This window comes from Silene latifolia, unplaced genomic scaffold (assembly GCF_048544455.1).
Source record: "Silene latifolia isolate original U9 population unplaced genomic scaffold, ASM4854445v1 scaffold_154, whole genome shotgun sequence".
NCBI lineage: Eukaryota > Viridiplantae > Streptophyta > Magnoliopsida > Caryophyllales > Caryophyllaceae > Silene > Silene latifolia.
This window is the reverse complement of record NW_027413140.1, coordinates 631,779-648,532: the sequence shown is the minus strand read 5'-3', so window position 1 is coordinate 648,532 and position 16,754 is coordinate 631,779. Positions and strand designations below refer to the sequence as shown.

The 16,754-nt window shown below is 36.0% G+C and overlaps 1 protein-coding gene across 2 annotated transcripts; it reads left to right on the top strand.

Annotated features, from left to right (window-relative positions):
* Positions 1 to 7,587: 7,587 nt before the first annotated feature.
* Positions 7,588 to 14,363, top strand: LOC141637879 (ABC transporter C family member 4-like). 2 transcript variants are annotated; one of them, XM_074447291.1, is made up of 12 exons: positions 7,588 to 7,649; positions 7,928 to 10,017; positions 10,164 to 10,484; positions 10,691 to 10,777; positions 11,137 to 11,769; positions 11,912 to 12,076; positions 12,246 to 12,540; positions 12,635 to 12,849; positions 12,933 to 13,238; positions 13,325 to 13,388; positions 13,577 to 13,816; positions 13,978 to 14,363. In XM_074447291.1, exons 2-12 carry the CDS (start codon positions 7,948 to 7,950, stop codon positions 14,076 to 14,078), a joined length of 4,497 nt encoding a protein of 1,498 aa, XP_074303392.1. In that variant the 5' UTR covers positions 7,588 to 7,649; positions 7,928 to 7,947; the 3' UTR covers positions 14,079 to 14,363. The 2 variants fall into 2 exon arrangements, with proteins under 2 accessions (XP_074303392.1, XP_074303391.1); XM_074447290.1 differs by lacking the exon at positions 7,588 to 7,649 and adding an exon at positions 7,734 to 7,828.
* Positions 14,364 to 16,754: the final 2,391 nt, after the last annotated feature.

Below are 16,754 nucleotides of genomic sequence, written 5' to 3'. Positions count from 1 at the left end.
AAAAATCCAACTTAGGGTAAAACCCTAGAAAAGTTTTTCGTAACATAGAGGAGCGATTTTAATCATGAAATCGTTTTCGTGAAGGCATAGGTGATGATTATGAACAATTAAACCCAAAATATCAAAAGAGAAAAACCAAATTCAGATTATACAAGCTATGAATTCGAAATTTGAACAAGTTCTACCATAAGTTGATAACAAATTGAAGAAACTGATTAAGGACCTTACCTTGATTGAGGTTTTGAGCAAACAAGATGGAAAATCCACAAGAAAATATCAATACAATTGCCCAAGAGTTTTGAGAGAGAAAGAGTTTTGAAGTTTTATGAGGGAAAGAATGAGATGGGAGGCGGAAATAAGAAGAAAAGAAGAATTTATAGCGTTTTTAGAGCAAACCGGCTTGAGTCGCGATAAATGGGTACTCGGTCGAGTATCTGATTTACTCGACCGAGTATGGCTTACTCGGTCGAGTATTTGGTCTGCTCGGTCGAGTATCCAGAGGTCAGTAGCACGTCTATTTTGACATTCCAGGTACTCGATCGAGTGCCTTCCTACTCGGTCGAGTGTGACCTACTCGGTCGAGTATAAACTTTATTCGGCCGAGTTCAATAGAACAGGAGCGAAATTTTAAATTATCAAACCTGGAAAACAAATAGCGACGTTCGGAGTTCCATATAATCGAGCTCGTCACCGTTAGACCTTAATTCTATCAAATCAAGGCGTACCACAAAATATAACCGTTATTAAGTTAATTTACGAGCAATACATGTTTCTTACACAAAACCGTAGCAAACAGTTTACGTCACACTAAGGCACACGACTATCTTGACCACACAACAGGTAAGACTAAGCTATGAACCTACATCAACACACCTCATTATACACTCTTATACACGCACCCCACTTCATTGTTCCTACGGAAGTCACATACAACACATGTCATGCTCGAAGCCTATCATGCTCATTTACGAAAATTTCTGGTCACCCATTACCTTACTTAATTCAGGTCATCCTTTTATCAATCACCGAACAACTCACAAACTTAACCATTCACAAGCATTAAGCACACATTACCACACAAGTTACTGCCAACAAATACATATGACACACACACTTATCGCAACTACTCCTATCATCTACCCTTCCCCAGTGGCTGGCTAAAGCATGATCGGGGCCGGGATTTTGAGATGAGGGCACCTTCTCACACAAAACCAACATAAGGGGCTCCCAACACACATACATCAGGTTCATTTTAAATTGACACCCTATGTTCATTTGATTCATTGGTTCAGGTTCCAAAATCGTCGCTCTGATACCACTTTGTAACACCCCCGTACACCAAGATGCCTTACCAAGGACCATCCTAGTGTATGAAGGTGTTACCATCTCGGTTACCCGAGGTAGTAGATCAAATAAACAATGAAAGAACACTTATTAAGTATCTTTAAGTCTTTACAACGGTGATCAAAGAAACAAGATACAACGAGACGACTCCAAAGACTACTATGCCTGAATATCGTAGACTTCTACTTCGGTAGCGTGATGACTCGAATCCCTTCCTAACCCGTAAGCCATTGGACCAACTGTACCTGACAGACCAACTGCTCACCATCCCCGAATAGATCACCACAGTTTTATAAAACAACAACAACGGGGTCAGTTACTGTACAATCAAATAATCAGAGTAAGGCAAGTGCGAAAGATAAACATTGATCATCAGCCATCTCCAACTCCCAATCACAACAAGCAGCGGTGGGGGACCACAGCCACACCCACCAAGGTCCCGCCCATCAACGAGCAATAATCTCTGTCCCTTAATATGCACATCCCCTCCCGTGATGGGTTCCACAGAGGGCGAACTAGGGTGTGAAGCCACTCCCGCAAGTGACTCCACCACAATCATCACAATATCAAAACCAACATCATACCATCACCAACACCAACAATAACAACAACACCATAGATGATCACAATATCAATCACACAACAGTTACCACATAGATCTTAATTCAATTAAACAGTAAAACTGAGTAGGAAACCCTACCTTATCGCCAAGCCATGAAAATGCATCCCACAATTAGCCAAGCAAGACTCCGATATGCATCCTACAAACGGTAACCACTTCCTATTACAAGACTACCTCAGGATCCAACTGAAAGACGACAACAACATAATGACTTACCTAGCGATGCGGACCGACGACGACAACGATGACATCCTTACTTGCATACTCCATGTGTGACCCAATCCCCTTCTAAGGTTAGTTTTGAGGCTAGATGAGAGTGTGGGGAAAGGTGGGTGATAGGTGAGAGAGAGACATATTAGGGTTAGCGAGAAATGGAACCGTCGGAAATAAAGTAAAACTCACGAACTCACGTTTTTTAATTACGCATCCACAGCGCTATACTCGGTCGAGTACTCTCATACTCGGCCGAGTAAGCCCTACTCGGTCGAGTGTTACCACCACTCGGCCGAGTAGTCCATACTAGGTCGAGCAACAACTACGTAAGTCTCTTCTCCTCTCACTTATCCCCTTTATAAGGTCTTTCGTGGTCAAAAGGTCGTCAAAGGGTTCTTAAACAGGGCGGGTATTACAAGTTATGCATTTCTTTAGTATATTGCATATGTACTTATTGTATTTTATGTCATGTTTATTTATTGAAACTGACGTGTTTGGATTGTGTGTAAATTGTCACCTATTTCCGGAGTGGCATGTGTCGATCCATATGATATTTCCGATCATATGGGGAGCAGGTTGAGTACAGGTTGATTTGGTGTCACGTGGAAGACGGGACGAGCCTTGGACTTGGAGCCGAGGGTCATTTCATTAGAAGAGTATAGTAGTGATGAGTTGTATCATTTATTTCATTTGTTTATTCATGGTTATGTAATTCGCTAAATACTTTATTTATATTAAATGTTTCTTAATTGCAACTCCGATTCACCGCTTCGGGAAATCGAGATGGTAACATCCTCCCATTAGCTTGGCCGAGTATAGTAGTGATGAGTTGTATCCAAGAACGCAAAACTCCTTGTGTTTATCCTCTATCCATCACGATTAATTGTATCGGATACAAACACTTCCATACCTATATTTGCTCTTGTTTTCTGTCATGAGTTTTCTTCCTTGTACAAACAATTTAATAGAACATCACTTCAACCAACTGTGTGTTTCAGTTAATAACATTTCCATGGTGTACTGTAATTGAGTATTTAAGTTTAAATTTTAAAAAGAATACTGTTGAGAATAAAGCTTCCGCCCATATGAGTTACACATGTAAGGATCCCACATTGGAGAATTAGAGAAGAGAATTCCACTATATAAGGCAAGGAGCTACTCCCTCTATTGCCAATTAATTTTAGAGTGGAATCCTCTTAGGCCTGAGTTGTGGACTCTTTCTCCTCCGTTAAAGTGCACGCTCATGCCCATTGTTGAATTTAACAAATACTCAATTCATTTATTCATTCTTGAGTATCGGATTCATAAACTTTATGGAGCACAACTAGTTGCGGAGTATAGTTTCTACAATATTACATGAAGTACTACTTTTTCGTAGCACCAACTATCCACGTCCCTATCTAAAAACTCCCTAAAACATCCCAAAAAATCCTCCCATCTCCTGTTGGCGGCCTCACCGCACCTCCGTAGGTCGCCGACGAGAGGCGTTTACTCTCTTTTTTCGCTTGTTTGAGTCTATCCCTTTTTTTTCCAGATCAATGGCTCCGATTGATCGTAGACTCTGTCTGCTCAAAGAAACCGCTTGATCCTTTGTAAAATTAGCGCTTTCAATATCCTTGTTTGGGATTTCCCCGCTTCCAAATCAAAAGTGCGAATTTCTTCGATGTTTTGTTTTTGTCCATTGTAGTGCTCCGCTGGTGGATGATGATGCTGATTTTCATAAAGCCATTTCTCAGGAGGATTTTTCTCCTCTTTCTAAGATTAATGCCCTTAACGACTTTGGTAATAACCTTTTTAGACATCATCAGTTTGATTTTGCGGGTGATTGCTACGATAAAGCATGTCGCCTATTGTGTTCTGCTCTCAATGACAAAATGGATCGTGATTTGCAATCGTCTTTAACATTGGCTGTTTCTTTATCCCTTAATTTAGCTGCTTGTGATAATAAGTTCCACGCGTTTGTAGGGACTCTTATAATATGTTCTATGGTTTTAAATTTATTCCCTCGCAATGCTAAGACTCTTTTCCGTACTGTTGTAGCTCTTAGAGGTTTGAATAGATTTTTAGAGGCAAAGTGTGCTTTGGAGAAGGCAAGTTTAATAGAATCGCATAATAGGGATATTATTGGAGAGTTGGAGGAAGTTAGGAAATCTCTCGTTTTTGATCATACTGATCAGCGCGTTGTCGTGGATTTGGACACAAGTGATGTTCACCATAGGATAAATTTAGTTTCTTCTTCCCGGTTAAAGGAAGTTGATGTGGTTGCAAGTTCTACTCCCGACAGTAAAAGTTGTTCATCGGTGATGTTGGGTTCTAGTGATGATGTTGCACCATCTTTAGATAATATGGAGTTGGGTAGTACCGGTTGTGATAGTAATGAAGTTTTTTGTACCACTGACATTAGTGTCGCCATGGATCCTTGTTCCAATTAGGATCAAGGGAATTAGTTTTTCTCATTCAAGAAACGTGGCGGAGGTCATTCCAACTTTAGGATTGACACCAACTCTTATAAAAATCTTCTTAAATGTAAGACAATTTATGTTAACCAGCAAAGCTTTTAACTACAATGACTGTTCGTGTTCACAACCTTTCTCAAAAGAAAACTTTGACGGGAACTTCCCCATAAATATATAATTTTCAAGGGAAGCAGTAGTTCCCTCGCTCTTCCGGTCCTTCGGCTGAGAAGCATAGTACGATTCCAAATCTTGAGATATCAGAGTATGTCGTGTTGGTGAAAGAGGGGGCTATATTTCATATCAATAAGATGAAACATCTAACATCCTATTCTTCTTCTGTTAGCACGGTTTCCACGGTTCAGTTTGAATTTACGGTAGCTAGAGAGCATTTAAGCAAGAAATGCAGCTGCTGGGTGAAGCATTGTCGCGGTCAAATGTCACAGGCTACTGGTAATTTGAAGAAACGATCTTTGGTATTTGTCGAGCTTTTATCTTCTTTTGAAGGTACACTAAGACGGTTACAGAAGGCAAGGGGAATAAAAGAAAGGACTCTCACATGATTCAGTTCGATAAACATTACCATCCACCAGTCAAGAAATGTCGATCGTATATCGTCTTTATCTTGTTCCGTTTCTAGTTTTACCGAGGTTTTATGGGTTTCAAGTTGCTTAGGACGCTCTAATGGCCCTGTGTCTATTCTCTAGTTGACTTTGCAACAGAACACTATGTAGTTTTCGTTTTCTTTTTCGTTTTATAATAATAGTACATCGTTGTCTAACAAAAAATATCCAAGTCTCTAATAATGGTGAATAGTCTTCATAACTTCACGTGTTGTCACATTTTAACGAGAGAGATCGTTCGAGTGATTAGGTGCAATATTCCTAGTATATGCCTAACTTGTATTTTAGGACGTGTATCTTAACAACCCATGTATTGTAGCCTAAAACGTAGGATCTTGGTATTTGCTACTTTTGTATACGTGTATGAACGTGTGTGAGAATGGACGACAGCTAATTTCAGAAAAATTCTTCCGATTTCATCTTATATCTGACATAATATTAATTACTAGAATAATGCCATTATAGTGCACATTCCTATATACATCTTTATTTATAATTTGTACCAAGTCTTGCTAGCTTATTTCACATCATGAATGGTTTGAACAAGCTTAATTAAACATATATATATTTATTATAGATTTATAGTATGAATTGGAGATGATCTTCACCAAACATGATGTTTTGATAATTGATGTAAATGTGTAATATGTGTTAATTCTTTTCACACTCCTAACTAACATATTTAGTTAATCACGGTCAAAGTTTAATAAGTTTGACCCAAAAGCATTTAGAAAGTAAATAAAAATAAATAGAGGGATAATCAAATGAACTTAGTCATATATTTTTTTCCAATGAAATTTTAACTTTTTTACAAAATCACATTTCAGATTGTTTTGAAATTAAGACGACCTACTTTATTGTTACATATTATTAGAAGTATAAGTTACTATAACTAATACTCAGTAACTCATTTATAAGCATATATCTGTTTTAAATATGGCTATTTTTTATACATAGAAAACTTTGGCTGAAGGTTTCGAACATTTCTAAATCCACAGTTATAAAACATTTATCACAAATTTTCTTGTGTGACACTCGTACGTGCGATCATGTGAAAATAAGCATCTTTTAATAAATAGTAACTATTTTTTATAACTAGAAAATAAGCATTTTTTTCCAAAGTTGTTATTATTTGCTCCAAAAGTGACAATTAGTGATCATTATTTAAAAAAATAAAATACGAAAAAGAGAATTACTAATACTTACACGTTAATCAGCTGGTCGGGTCACTTTTTGCATGTAATGGTGGACGTAGAAAGTTGTGAATGTTGTGATGCATGTGATCCATGAGATGAATAGTCAAAACACATTAATTACCAAGGAATTGGAGATCATCCTAGTTTAGTACTCGTATTATTATTTGTCTTTTGTCATCTTCCTCATAAACTCTTCTAAAATTTCTTGCTAGCTTGTTACTTATCTGGATTGCTAACCTAAATTTTAAGTTTTGACTCTATCTTACCTAGAAATATTCTCTCCATCTTCTTAAAGATTTTCCGCGATCTCTACAACATAAAACTATCTTATAATAAAAAATGACTAATTCATAAATATATTACTACCCCGTATCAATAAACCAATCCGTTATTTAATAAGTCAAAATATTGGTTATACCTTAAAGGTTGTGCAACCCGTGGAGTTTCCATGGAAAATATAATACTATCTATTTGTACATGAAAATATAATTTTATTCTTTTTTCATCTAAAAATTAGACTAAAATATACTAAAAAAAATTTCCATTTACAATGTCCCGGAACTCTAGAAAGAGGCTCAACGGTATGATTGTATATTTGTATGACACTATAAGTCAATTACTACTATTACTACTACAATTTAGGTATTCATTAAAAAAAAAAAAAAAAAAATTAGGTATTCATACGAACTTATTGACTCATATCATATGATCAATTACTACTATCACGTGACATGGGCTTTGTGATTAACGTACCATTAATGATCTTATTGACTCATATCATATGATCATCTTGTTTGATATCCTGATTAATTAGTATTTACATGCATGTGACCATATGAGTATCTCAGTTGTTAGGACTTCACAATTTCAAAGGGGCTTGATTACGGAGTACTTTTTGCATATAATCAACTGTGAAACCTTGAGTACTCCTATATTTTAACGATATAATTATATTTTTAGTTATCTGCACAATCTTACGATTATACGATCAAATTTCATAGGTCATAATTGTTTAGTAAAGTTGCTACATTATTGGCAACTCACGTAGGATTAATTATTGAATTTATTTCCTACATTTATGGGGATGACTTGCGGCCTCTCTACGTTTAAATACTCGTGACATTTGCATCAAATATTTCTCTCATAACTTAGTGGTGTACTAGTGTGTGACTAAGTTCCACTGCTTTGCAAGCTTTTGGTAATTTTTCCACAATTTCTGTTTTTTTAGCTAAAAGGTGCTACCATTTTTACTCATAAATGCGGTCTAAATCTCACTTCTTTCAGTAGTAGCATTGTACTCTTCAATTTTGATTATTTTTCCTAATAATTATTCAGTAGTAGCGTCGGGAATGTACGTTACTTAACTTAACATCAGTTGTAAGTCCGATGTCTATTTGTCAAAAAGTCCGATGTCTACGTACTGAAAGTTCATTACTTATAATTTCCTAACAATTTTTATGTTTTTTTTCTATGCAGGAGGTTTGTGGCATACAAAGATGTCTTCTGAATCATGGATGAACTCCCTTTCATGTTCAAACACAATTGTCACAGAAAATTCTTCAAATATTATATCATGGGTCAAATTCATATTTCTTTATTCATGTCCACAAAGAGCTCTTTTTTCAACTATTGATCTTCTTTTCTTGCTAGTAATTCTTGGCATATTTGTTCATAAATTCTTTTATAGTGTCATTTTGAGGAACAATAATGACTCTGGTCCTAGGAAAAGCACTACAATTGTCGATGGCATTCGAGTTGAGGCAAATCTTTGGTATAAACTCTCCTTAGTTGTTACACTTTTGTTAGCAGTTGTTCATTTAGTGAGTGCCATTTTGGTTTTTAGTAGAAAAAACATTGAGGTTTCTTGGAGAATTGTGGAAATTACATTTGGGATTATTCAAATGGTTACTTGTTTAACAATACTGATCATTATTATTCATGAAAAAAGATTTGGATCATCTAAGCATCCAGTTTCAGTCAGGATTTTTTGGGTTGTTAGCTTTTTGATGTATGTATTGTTAGTAGTTTCGGGGTTAACTCGTTTGATTTCCGTAAATGGGAGTGATTTGAGGTTTGAGGATATAATCTCATTCGTTTCTTTTCCACTCTCAACCATTCTTCTTGTGGTTGGGATTAGAGGATCAATGGGTATAGCTATTGTAAGGCATGAGTCCTCGGAACTAAACAAACCCTTTTTGGAGAAATCGAATGTTAGTAGCTATTCCGAGTCTTCAATAGTATCCAAAGCATTTTTGCTGTGGATGAATCCCTTACTTAGCAAAGGCTACGGAACTCCTCTTACGACTAATGATGTCCCAACCCTTTCACCAGAGCATAGTGCTGAAACAATGTCTGATCTATTTGAGTCGAAATGGCCGCCTAACAAAACAAAAAACTGCAAGAATCCTGTTAGAACTACCCTCTTCCGATGTTTCTGGAAAGAAGTGTGTTTCACTGCTTTCTTGGCACTTGTTCGAGTCTGTGTCATGTATGTGGGTCCTATCTTGCTTAGGAGATTCGTTGATTTCAGTTCCGGTGTAAGAACCACCCCTTACGAAGGCTATTACCTTGTTCTAATTCTCCTTGTTTCAAAGTCGATAGAAGTCCTATGTACCCATCAGTTCAACTTTCATTCTCAGAAACTCGGGATGTTAATCCGTGGGACCCTCATCACTAGCCTATACAAGAAAGGGTTGAAGTTGACTTGCTCAGCTAGACAAGACCATGGAGTTGGGCAGATAGTAAATTACATGGCTGTAGATGCGCAGCAACTCGCTGATATGATGCTTCAACTCCATGCTATTTGGCTAACGCCTTTTCAAATTCTCGTAGCTTTAGTTCTATTATACAACTACCTTGGGGGAGCTGTGATCGCCGCCTTTTTAGGAATTTTAGGGGTGATGTTCTTTGTCATACTTGGGTCTAAGAGGAATAATCGATTTTGGTTCAATTTGATGGAAAACCGAGACTCAAGAATGAAGGCGACAAATGAAATGTTGAACCATATGAGAGTAATCAAGTTCCAGGCATGGGAAGAGCATTTTAATGAAAAGATCTCGTCATTTAGGAATTCAGAGTACAGTTGGTTAGCTAAGTTCCTGTACTCAATCGCCGGGAATGTTGTGGTGATGTGGTCCACCCCAATACTGATCTCAACTTTCAGTTTTGGCTCAGCAATTCTACTGGGAGTTCCGCTTGATGCAGGGACTGTTTTCACTACCACAACCCTTTTCAAGATGTTGCAGGATCCAATCAGGAATTTCCCTCAGTCTATGATTTCGATCTCACAGGCTATGATTTCGCTGAAAAGGCTAGATGGTTTCATGCTGAGTAAGGAATTGGGGAAGGAATTAGTTGAAAGAGTTAATGGATGCGGTCAAGTAACCGCAGTTGAGGTTATGGATGGCGTTTTTAGCTGGGATGATGATGGAAGTGTTGAGACTTTGAAAGATATAAATTTGAATATAAAGAAGGGGCAGCTATCTGCAATTGTTGGTACTGTCGGATCAGGAAAATCGTCTTTGATTTCCTGCCTTCTCGGTGAGATGCATAGAGTGAGTGGAAAGGTATGCTCATTTCTATTTCTCCTCTTGTTCTAGTTATAAATTTCCTGGTTATAATGCTCTAGTAATCTAGTTATGCATCATTTCTGTATTTTATGTGAGTCACTATATTTGAATGTGTTTTAAATGATTTTGTTTGATTTCTGAAGGTTGGGGTTTCCGGGACAACAGCATACGTAGCACAAACGTCATGGATACAGAATGGAACCATTGAGGAGAATATCCTGTTTGGCTTGCCTATGAACAGACATAAGTACGACGAAGTTCTAAGGGTTTGCTGCTTGGTGAAAGATATGGAGTTGATGGAGTTTGGGGATCAGACGGAGATTGGAGAACGTGGCATCAACCTTAGTGGTGGGCAGAAGCAACGCATACAACTTGCTAGAGCAGTTTATCAAGACACTGATATTTATCTGCTTGATGATGTCTTCAGCGCTGTTGATGCTCATACTGGTTCTGAAATATTTAAGGTTTTAGTTTTTACTTGTTTGTTTTTATTGTTCTTTTTAGACATGGCAAAACAGACCTGGCCCGGGATTTGAAATGACATGATAACAGCGCACACAAAATAGTAGAACCCAATAACCAGTTCGCTAGGTCTAGTTCTTGCGCATTAGTTGACGTTTTTGAACTGTATGGTGCAAAAAAAATGAGCTTTTCCTTTGATCTGTTGCAGGAATGTGTAAGAGGAGCTCTTAGGGAGAAAACAGTCATACTTGTAACCCATCAAGTCGACTTTTTGCATAATGCTGATCTTATACTGGTAAGCTATTTTGTTTCTTCAGCAAGTTTTGGGCAATACTGTCCTAGAGTAAATCGGTAAAAATGTTGTGAGGTAAAAAGGTATTGGGACGAGTTTTCAGCTTAAATACACAGAAACCTCATTGCGAACTTTAGAATCTTCACCTCATTTTACTGTAAGGCGGTCCTACCCTAGTTTTTGTCATGTACCCTTTTCCCTATGTTACTCGGATTGTCAGGCTGGTTAGAAGTATCCGACAATGTGTGCTTGTTTAAGTGTCATACCCATGTCTGAGTAATTATTGCCAGGTACATGTACGTTAGGTAATATGAAGAGTAATCTGTCGATATAACATGTTTTACCCATCATACCTTGTGTAGGTCATGCGAGATGGTAAAATTGTTCAAGCAGGAAAATATGACAGTCTCTTAGAAAGAGGCACAGATTTCAATTCTCTTGTAGCTGCACATGAGACATCAATGGAACTGGTTGAACCCGGAAGCAAGACTGACCTTGAAGAACATTCTCCTCGAAAACCTAAATCTCCTAGATTATTGCCAAATCAGGGTGAGGCAAATGAAGAAAATAACTGTATGTCAATTACCAAGTCGGAAAAAGGGGAATCGAAGCTGATCAAAGAGGAGGAAAGGGAAATCGGGAAAGTGAGTTTGAGGGTCTATAAAGATTACTGTACGGAAGCATTTGGATGGTGGGGTGTTATTACTGCTATCCTGTTATCTGTGTTTTGGCAAGCATCAATAATGGGTGGTGATTACTGGCTGGCTTATGAGACTTCTAAAGATCGCGCTTCATCCTTCAACCCTTGTTTCTTTATTACTATCTATACCGTGATTGCACTTGTTTCTGTGGTGTTAATCATTATAAGGTCGTTTTTCGTCACTTTATTTGGGCTGAAGACGGCCCAGCTTCTCTTCTCCCGGATTCTCCACAGCATTTTACACGCTCCCATGTCATTCTTTGATACCACGCCTTCTGGAAGAATACTTAGTCGGGTGAGCTTTCAATCACTTTTCTTAAACTATTACTTATGTGAGCTTAGTTTTTCAGGCTTACATTCACTTTTCTTCAACTAGTATCTGGTATCACTGTAAATGAAATTATCACTTACATTCATGCCTGCGCTTGATTGTTCAGGCTTCTGGTGATCAAACAAACGTTGATGTCTTTGTGCCGTTTGTTCTGAACCTGTCTGTGGCCACATACATCTCACTGCTGAGCATCATCGTAATCACTTGCCAGTACGCATGGCCGACCATCTTCCTCTTAATTCCTCTTGGATTCCTAAACTTTTGGTACAGGGTAAGTATCATTTCTTCCCCTCCGTTTTCTTTTTCTGTTGATTCAGAAAATAAAAGTTTTACCAAGTAGAGTAATAAGTGTACTGAATGACATTCTATTTCCAAACTCATTTTGGTAATATAAATTAGTAATGCTTGTCTGTTAAAGAAACATTGTGTTTGGTTTTCAGGGATATTATCTTGCCACATCTCGTGAATTAACTCGCCTTGACTCAGTCACGAAAGCACCTGTTATCCATCACTTCTCCGAAAGCATTTCTGGGTTTATGACAATACGGTGTTTCAGGAATCAAGATAGATTTATTGAGGAGAATGTGAAAAGGGTGAATGCAAATCTGCGGATGGATTTTCACATCAATGGATCGAATGAATGGTTAGGCTTTCGTTTGGAATTGCTAGGGAGCTTGCTTCTATGTGCATCAACCCTTTTCATGATTCTCCTGCCTAGCAATATCATCAAGCCAGGTATTAAATTATAAAATAGATATTCAATGCTAATAAAATGATATGGTTTTATGGTTTGCAAGAAAAACTGATTTTTATGGTTTTATTGATACAGAGAATGTCGGTCTGTCCCTTTCGTATGGGCTATCACTTAATTCGGTATTGTTCTGGGCTATATATACCAGCTGTTTTGTGGAGAATCGAATGGTTTCTGTTGAGAGGATAAAGCAGTTTACTGAAATTCCTTCAGAAGCTGAATGGAATCTCAAAGATGGCCTACCTCCTCCGAATTGGCCAACACAAGGCAATGTTGAGCTCAAGGACTTGCAGGTATGAACATCACTTAACATTCTCAATAATTCGACAGTATCTTATCAAAACTTGTACTAATGGATGAAAAAATTTCTTAACAGGTTCGATATAGACCTAATACTCCACTTGTACTAAAGGGAATGACACTGACCATCCAAGGCGGAGAGAAAGTAGGTGTTGTTGGAAGAACAGGAAGCGGGAAATCGACTTTAATTCAAGTGCTGTTTAGGCTTATTGAGCCAAGTGGCGGGAAAATAATCATTGATGGGATCGACATTTGTATGCTAGGCCTCCATGATCTTAGGTCTCGGTTTGGTATTATTCCTCAAGAACCAGTTCTTTTCGAAGGGACTGTTAGGAGTAACATCGACCCTACTGGCCTATACTCAGAAGAACAAATTTGGAAGGTACATTAAAATGCTCCTTAAACTTTATGTGTTTGAGAAAGATGCTATTACGTTTCTAAGTCACATTGTTCTTATATTTTGTGTAGAGTCTTGAACGGTGCCAGCTTAAAGATGTAGTGTCTTCCAAACCCGGAAAACTTGATTCTCCAGGTTGCTCCCTTTTCCTCTATTAAACTCGATGTACATCATATTATCATGTACTTATTTGGAAACAAAAAACAAGTCTCTTTCTGTAAGCTTTTGATCTTTACGGATAATGTGGGAGAAATGCTACAAAGTCTGTGATTTTTCGCAAAAATGACTAACTTAAGTTAAACTGTACCAAATAATAATAATAGTGCTGGACAATGGAGAAAACTGGAGTGTAGGGCAGAGACAGCTTCTCTGCCTAGGCCGAGTGATGCTGAAGAAAAGCCGACTTCTGTTCATGGACGAGGCGACTGCTTCTGTAGATTCTCAGACAGATGGTGTAATCCAAAAGATAATCAGAGAAGATTTTTCGGCCTGCACGATCATTAGCATTGCTCACAGGATACCTACTGTTATGGACTGTGATAGAGTTCTTGTTGTTGATGCAGGTACGTTCACTACACAACTTTCTACTATGCAGTTCTTGATATAATCTTTATTATGGGTCTACATAAAACACATTCTCTAAGTTTTTAACACAACTGGGTAATGTCGTTATGAATGCCCATCTTCTTGTATATATACTAAAAAAGCGTATAATCATGAACAGGGAAAGCGAAAGAATATGATTCTCCAGTTCGGCTGCTCGAGAGGCCATCACTCTTTGGTGCACTGGTGCAGGAGTATGCCAATCGCTCATCGGACCTATAATCTAGGAATATGCACCATGAGACTCTGAGAATGCATCATGAATACTCTAGGCTTTGCAAAATATCGTCTTTCTCAGATGTTATTTTTACTTATTAGATTCGGGGTAGTTACTGTTAATGTCATCCCATGTATGTTATAATGTTGATTACCCATGGTTTGACACTTGACTGATCAAGTGATCCATAATAAGATCATGATTAGGGTTTTATTTTTCACAATTCATGCAATTTCATCCGGAAAGAAATTGAATAAAGGGCGTAATTCACGTTAAATTACTCGGGTGTATTTTTGTGGGAGGTTTACATTAGAGTTTGAAATTTTATTTTATTTTTATCACTTGTAAATTACTAGTATTGTCCGAGTAAATGAATAAAATAGCCTTTATTATTTTTTAAATGTCTTACCTTAGTCCGAGTAAATGAATAAAATAGCCTTTATTATTTTTTAAATGTCTTACCTTCAGGCTTCATCCTAAGGGTTATTATTGGTGGTTACTGAGGTGGGAGTTAAGGCGAAGTTGTCAGTGTTATCGGAGATATCGAGGGGTTAGGAAGGGGTTGTTAGGATAGAGCACATAAGGGGTATTATTGTCTATCAAACTACAATTATATTTGTTCACTGGTGAAATCAAGCCCCTTAACTTTCAATTGTAGCAATTCAACCCCTTAACTTTAGTTAAAAGTGAAATTGAACTCCATTGTTTGATTTCTCATGAAATTTCACAAAAAAATCATTTTATAATCTAATTAATCAATTACAAAATTTAATTTTTCAAACTTACAACTTTTATACATTATATTATTGTAATAGAAAGTGATTTTTTTTTTTATAATTTTACAATTGTTAGAAAGATTTATTATGAATGTAAGAATAGTTCATAAAATTTATCATATTTTAATTTTTTTAGTATAGATGAATGTAAAATTATTATTTAGGTGGATAATTAATTTTATATTAATTAATAAAGTTAAAATTAATAATTTTTATGTGATATTAGTTGTATAATATAAATGTAAAATGAATTTTTGTTAAGATTTAAGTGAAAATTAAAAATCGGGGTTGAATTTCACTTTTTATTAAAGTTAAGGGGTTTAATTGCTACAATTGAAAGTTAAGGGGCCTGAGTTCACCATTGCACAAAGTTAAGGGGGGAAATTGCCACTTTTGCGAAAAACCATCTGACCAAGCTTAAATAGGAAATAAGGAAGATAAAACAGACTTGGAAGGAGTACATTTTAAACACTAAGGCCTTGTTCTTTTGCACCAAATTGTCCGAATCGAAATGGGGATCAACTTAATGGAACCGAATCGAACTTAATAAAGTCTGAATGAACTTAACTAATGATAATAATGATAATAATAATAATAATAATAATAATAATAATAATAATAATAATAATAATAATAATAATAATAATAATAATAATAATAATAATAATAATAATAATAATAATAATAATAATAATAATAATAATAATAATAATAATAATAATAATAATAATAATAATAATAATAATAATAATAATAATAATAATAATAATAATAATAATAATAATAATAATAATAATAATAATAATAATAATAATAATAATAATAATAATAATAATAATAATAATAATAATAATAATAATAATAATAATAATAATAATAATAATAATAATAATAATAATAATAATAATAATAATAATAATAATAATAATAATAATAATAATAATAATAATAATAATAATAATAATAATAATAATAATAATAATAATAATAATAATAATAATAATAATAATAATAATAATAATAATAATAATAATAATAATAATAATAATAATAATAATAATAATAATAATAATAATAATAATAATAATAATAATAATAATAATAATAATAATAATAATAATAATAATAATAATAATAATAATAATAATAATAATAATAATAATAATAATAATAATAATAATAATACTAATTATAACACCCCCATACTCCAAGTGCCTTACCAGGACCACCCAGGTATAAGGATGTTACCATCTCTGTTACCCGAGGCAATGATAATCATAAGACAATAAAGAAACATATTTAAATAGTAAATATAATTTAAGTGATTACATATCTCAAACCAAAATCACAAAGTAATTACAAAGTACTCAATCCGTCTCATCGATAAAACTATCAAGCTACTAGACATCGTCCGACACAAATGAAGACTTCTAACCGCAACGTGATGACTCATCCTGCCTATCCCGTACGCATCATATCATACCGCCAATAATCGCCACCACCCCGAATGGATCACCACAGCTTTTAAAACATTTAAACGGGTCGCATTACTATTTACACAAGTTATATATCAACAAGATAAAGAACCAACACAAACCTCAAGCAATCATACACAATCGTGCACTCCACTCCATCTCCACACCGATCGTCCACCGGACTACCGCCAAAGGGGGGGATCTGCACTGCTCCCACCTAAGCCCCGCTCATCATACCGAGCGATAACCCCGTCCCATTAATGTGCACATCCCCTTCCGTGGCGGGTTCCACGAAGGGCGAAACTAGGGCGTGAAGCCACTCCCGCAAGTGACTCCACTCAGCCGAGAACGCATCTCGAGAACCACAGACAAACAATCACAATCACAATATCAACAACCGTCCTGAATCAATCCACAATGTATAAGCACA

What these genes read in the sequence shown, in the direction of transcription:
- LOC141637879 (XM_074447291.1), top strand. Translation starts at nt 7,948, where the DNA reads ATGTCTTCTGAATCATGGATGAACTCCCTTTCATGTTCAAACACAATT. An exon ending in TGCATAGAGTGAGTGGAAAG is followed by an intron (nt 10,018 to 10,163) that starts GTATGCTCATTT and finishes TGATTTCTGAAG; the next exon opens with GTTGGGGTTTCCGGGACAAC. An exon ending in AGTTCTTGTTGTTGATGCAG is followed by an intron (nt 13,817 to 13,977) that starts GTACGTTCACTA and finishes AATCATGAACAG; the next exon opens with GGAAAGCGAAAGAATATGAT.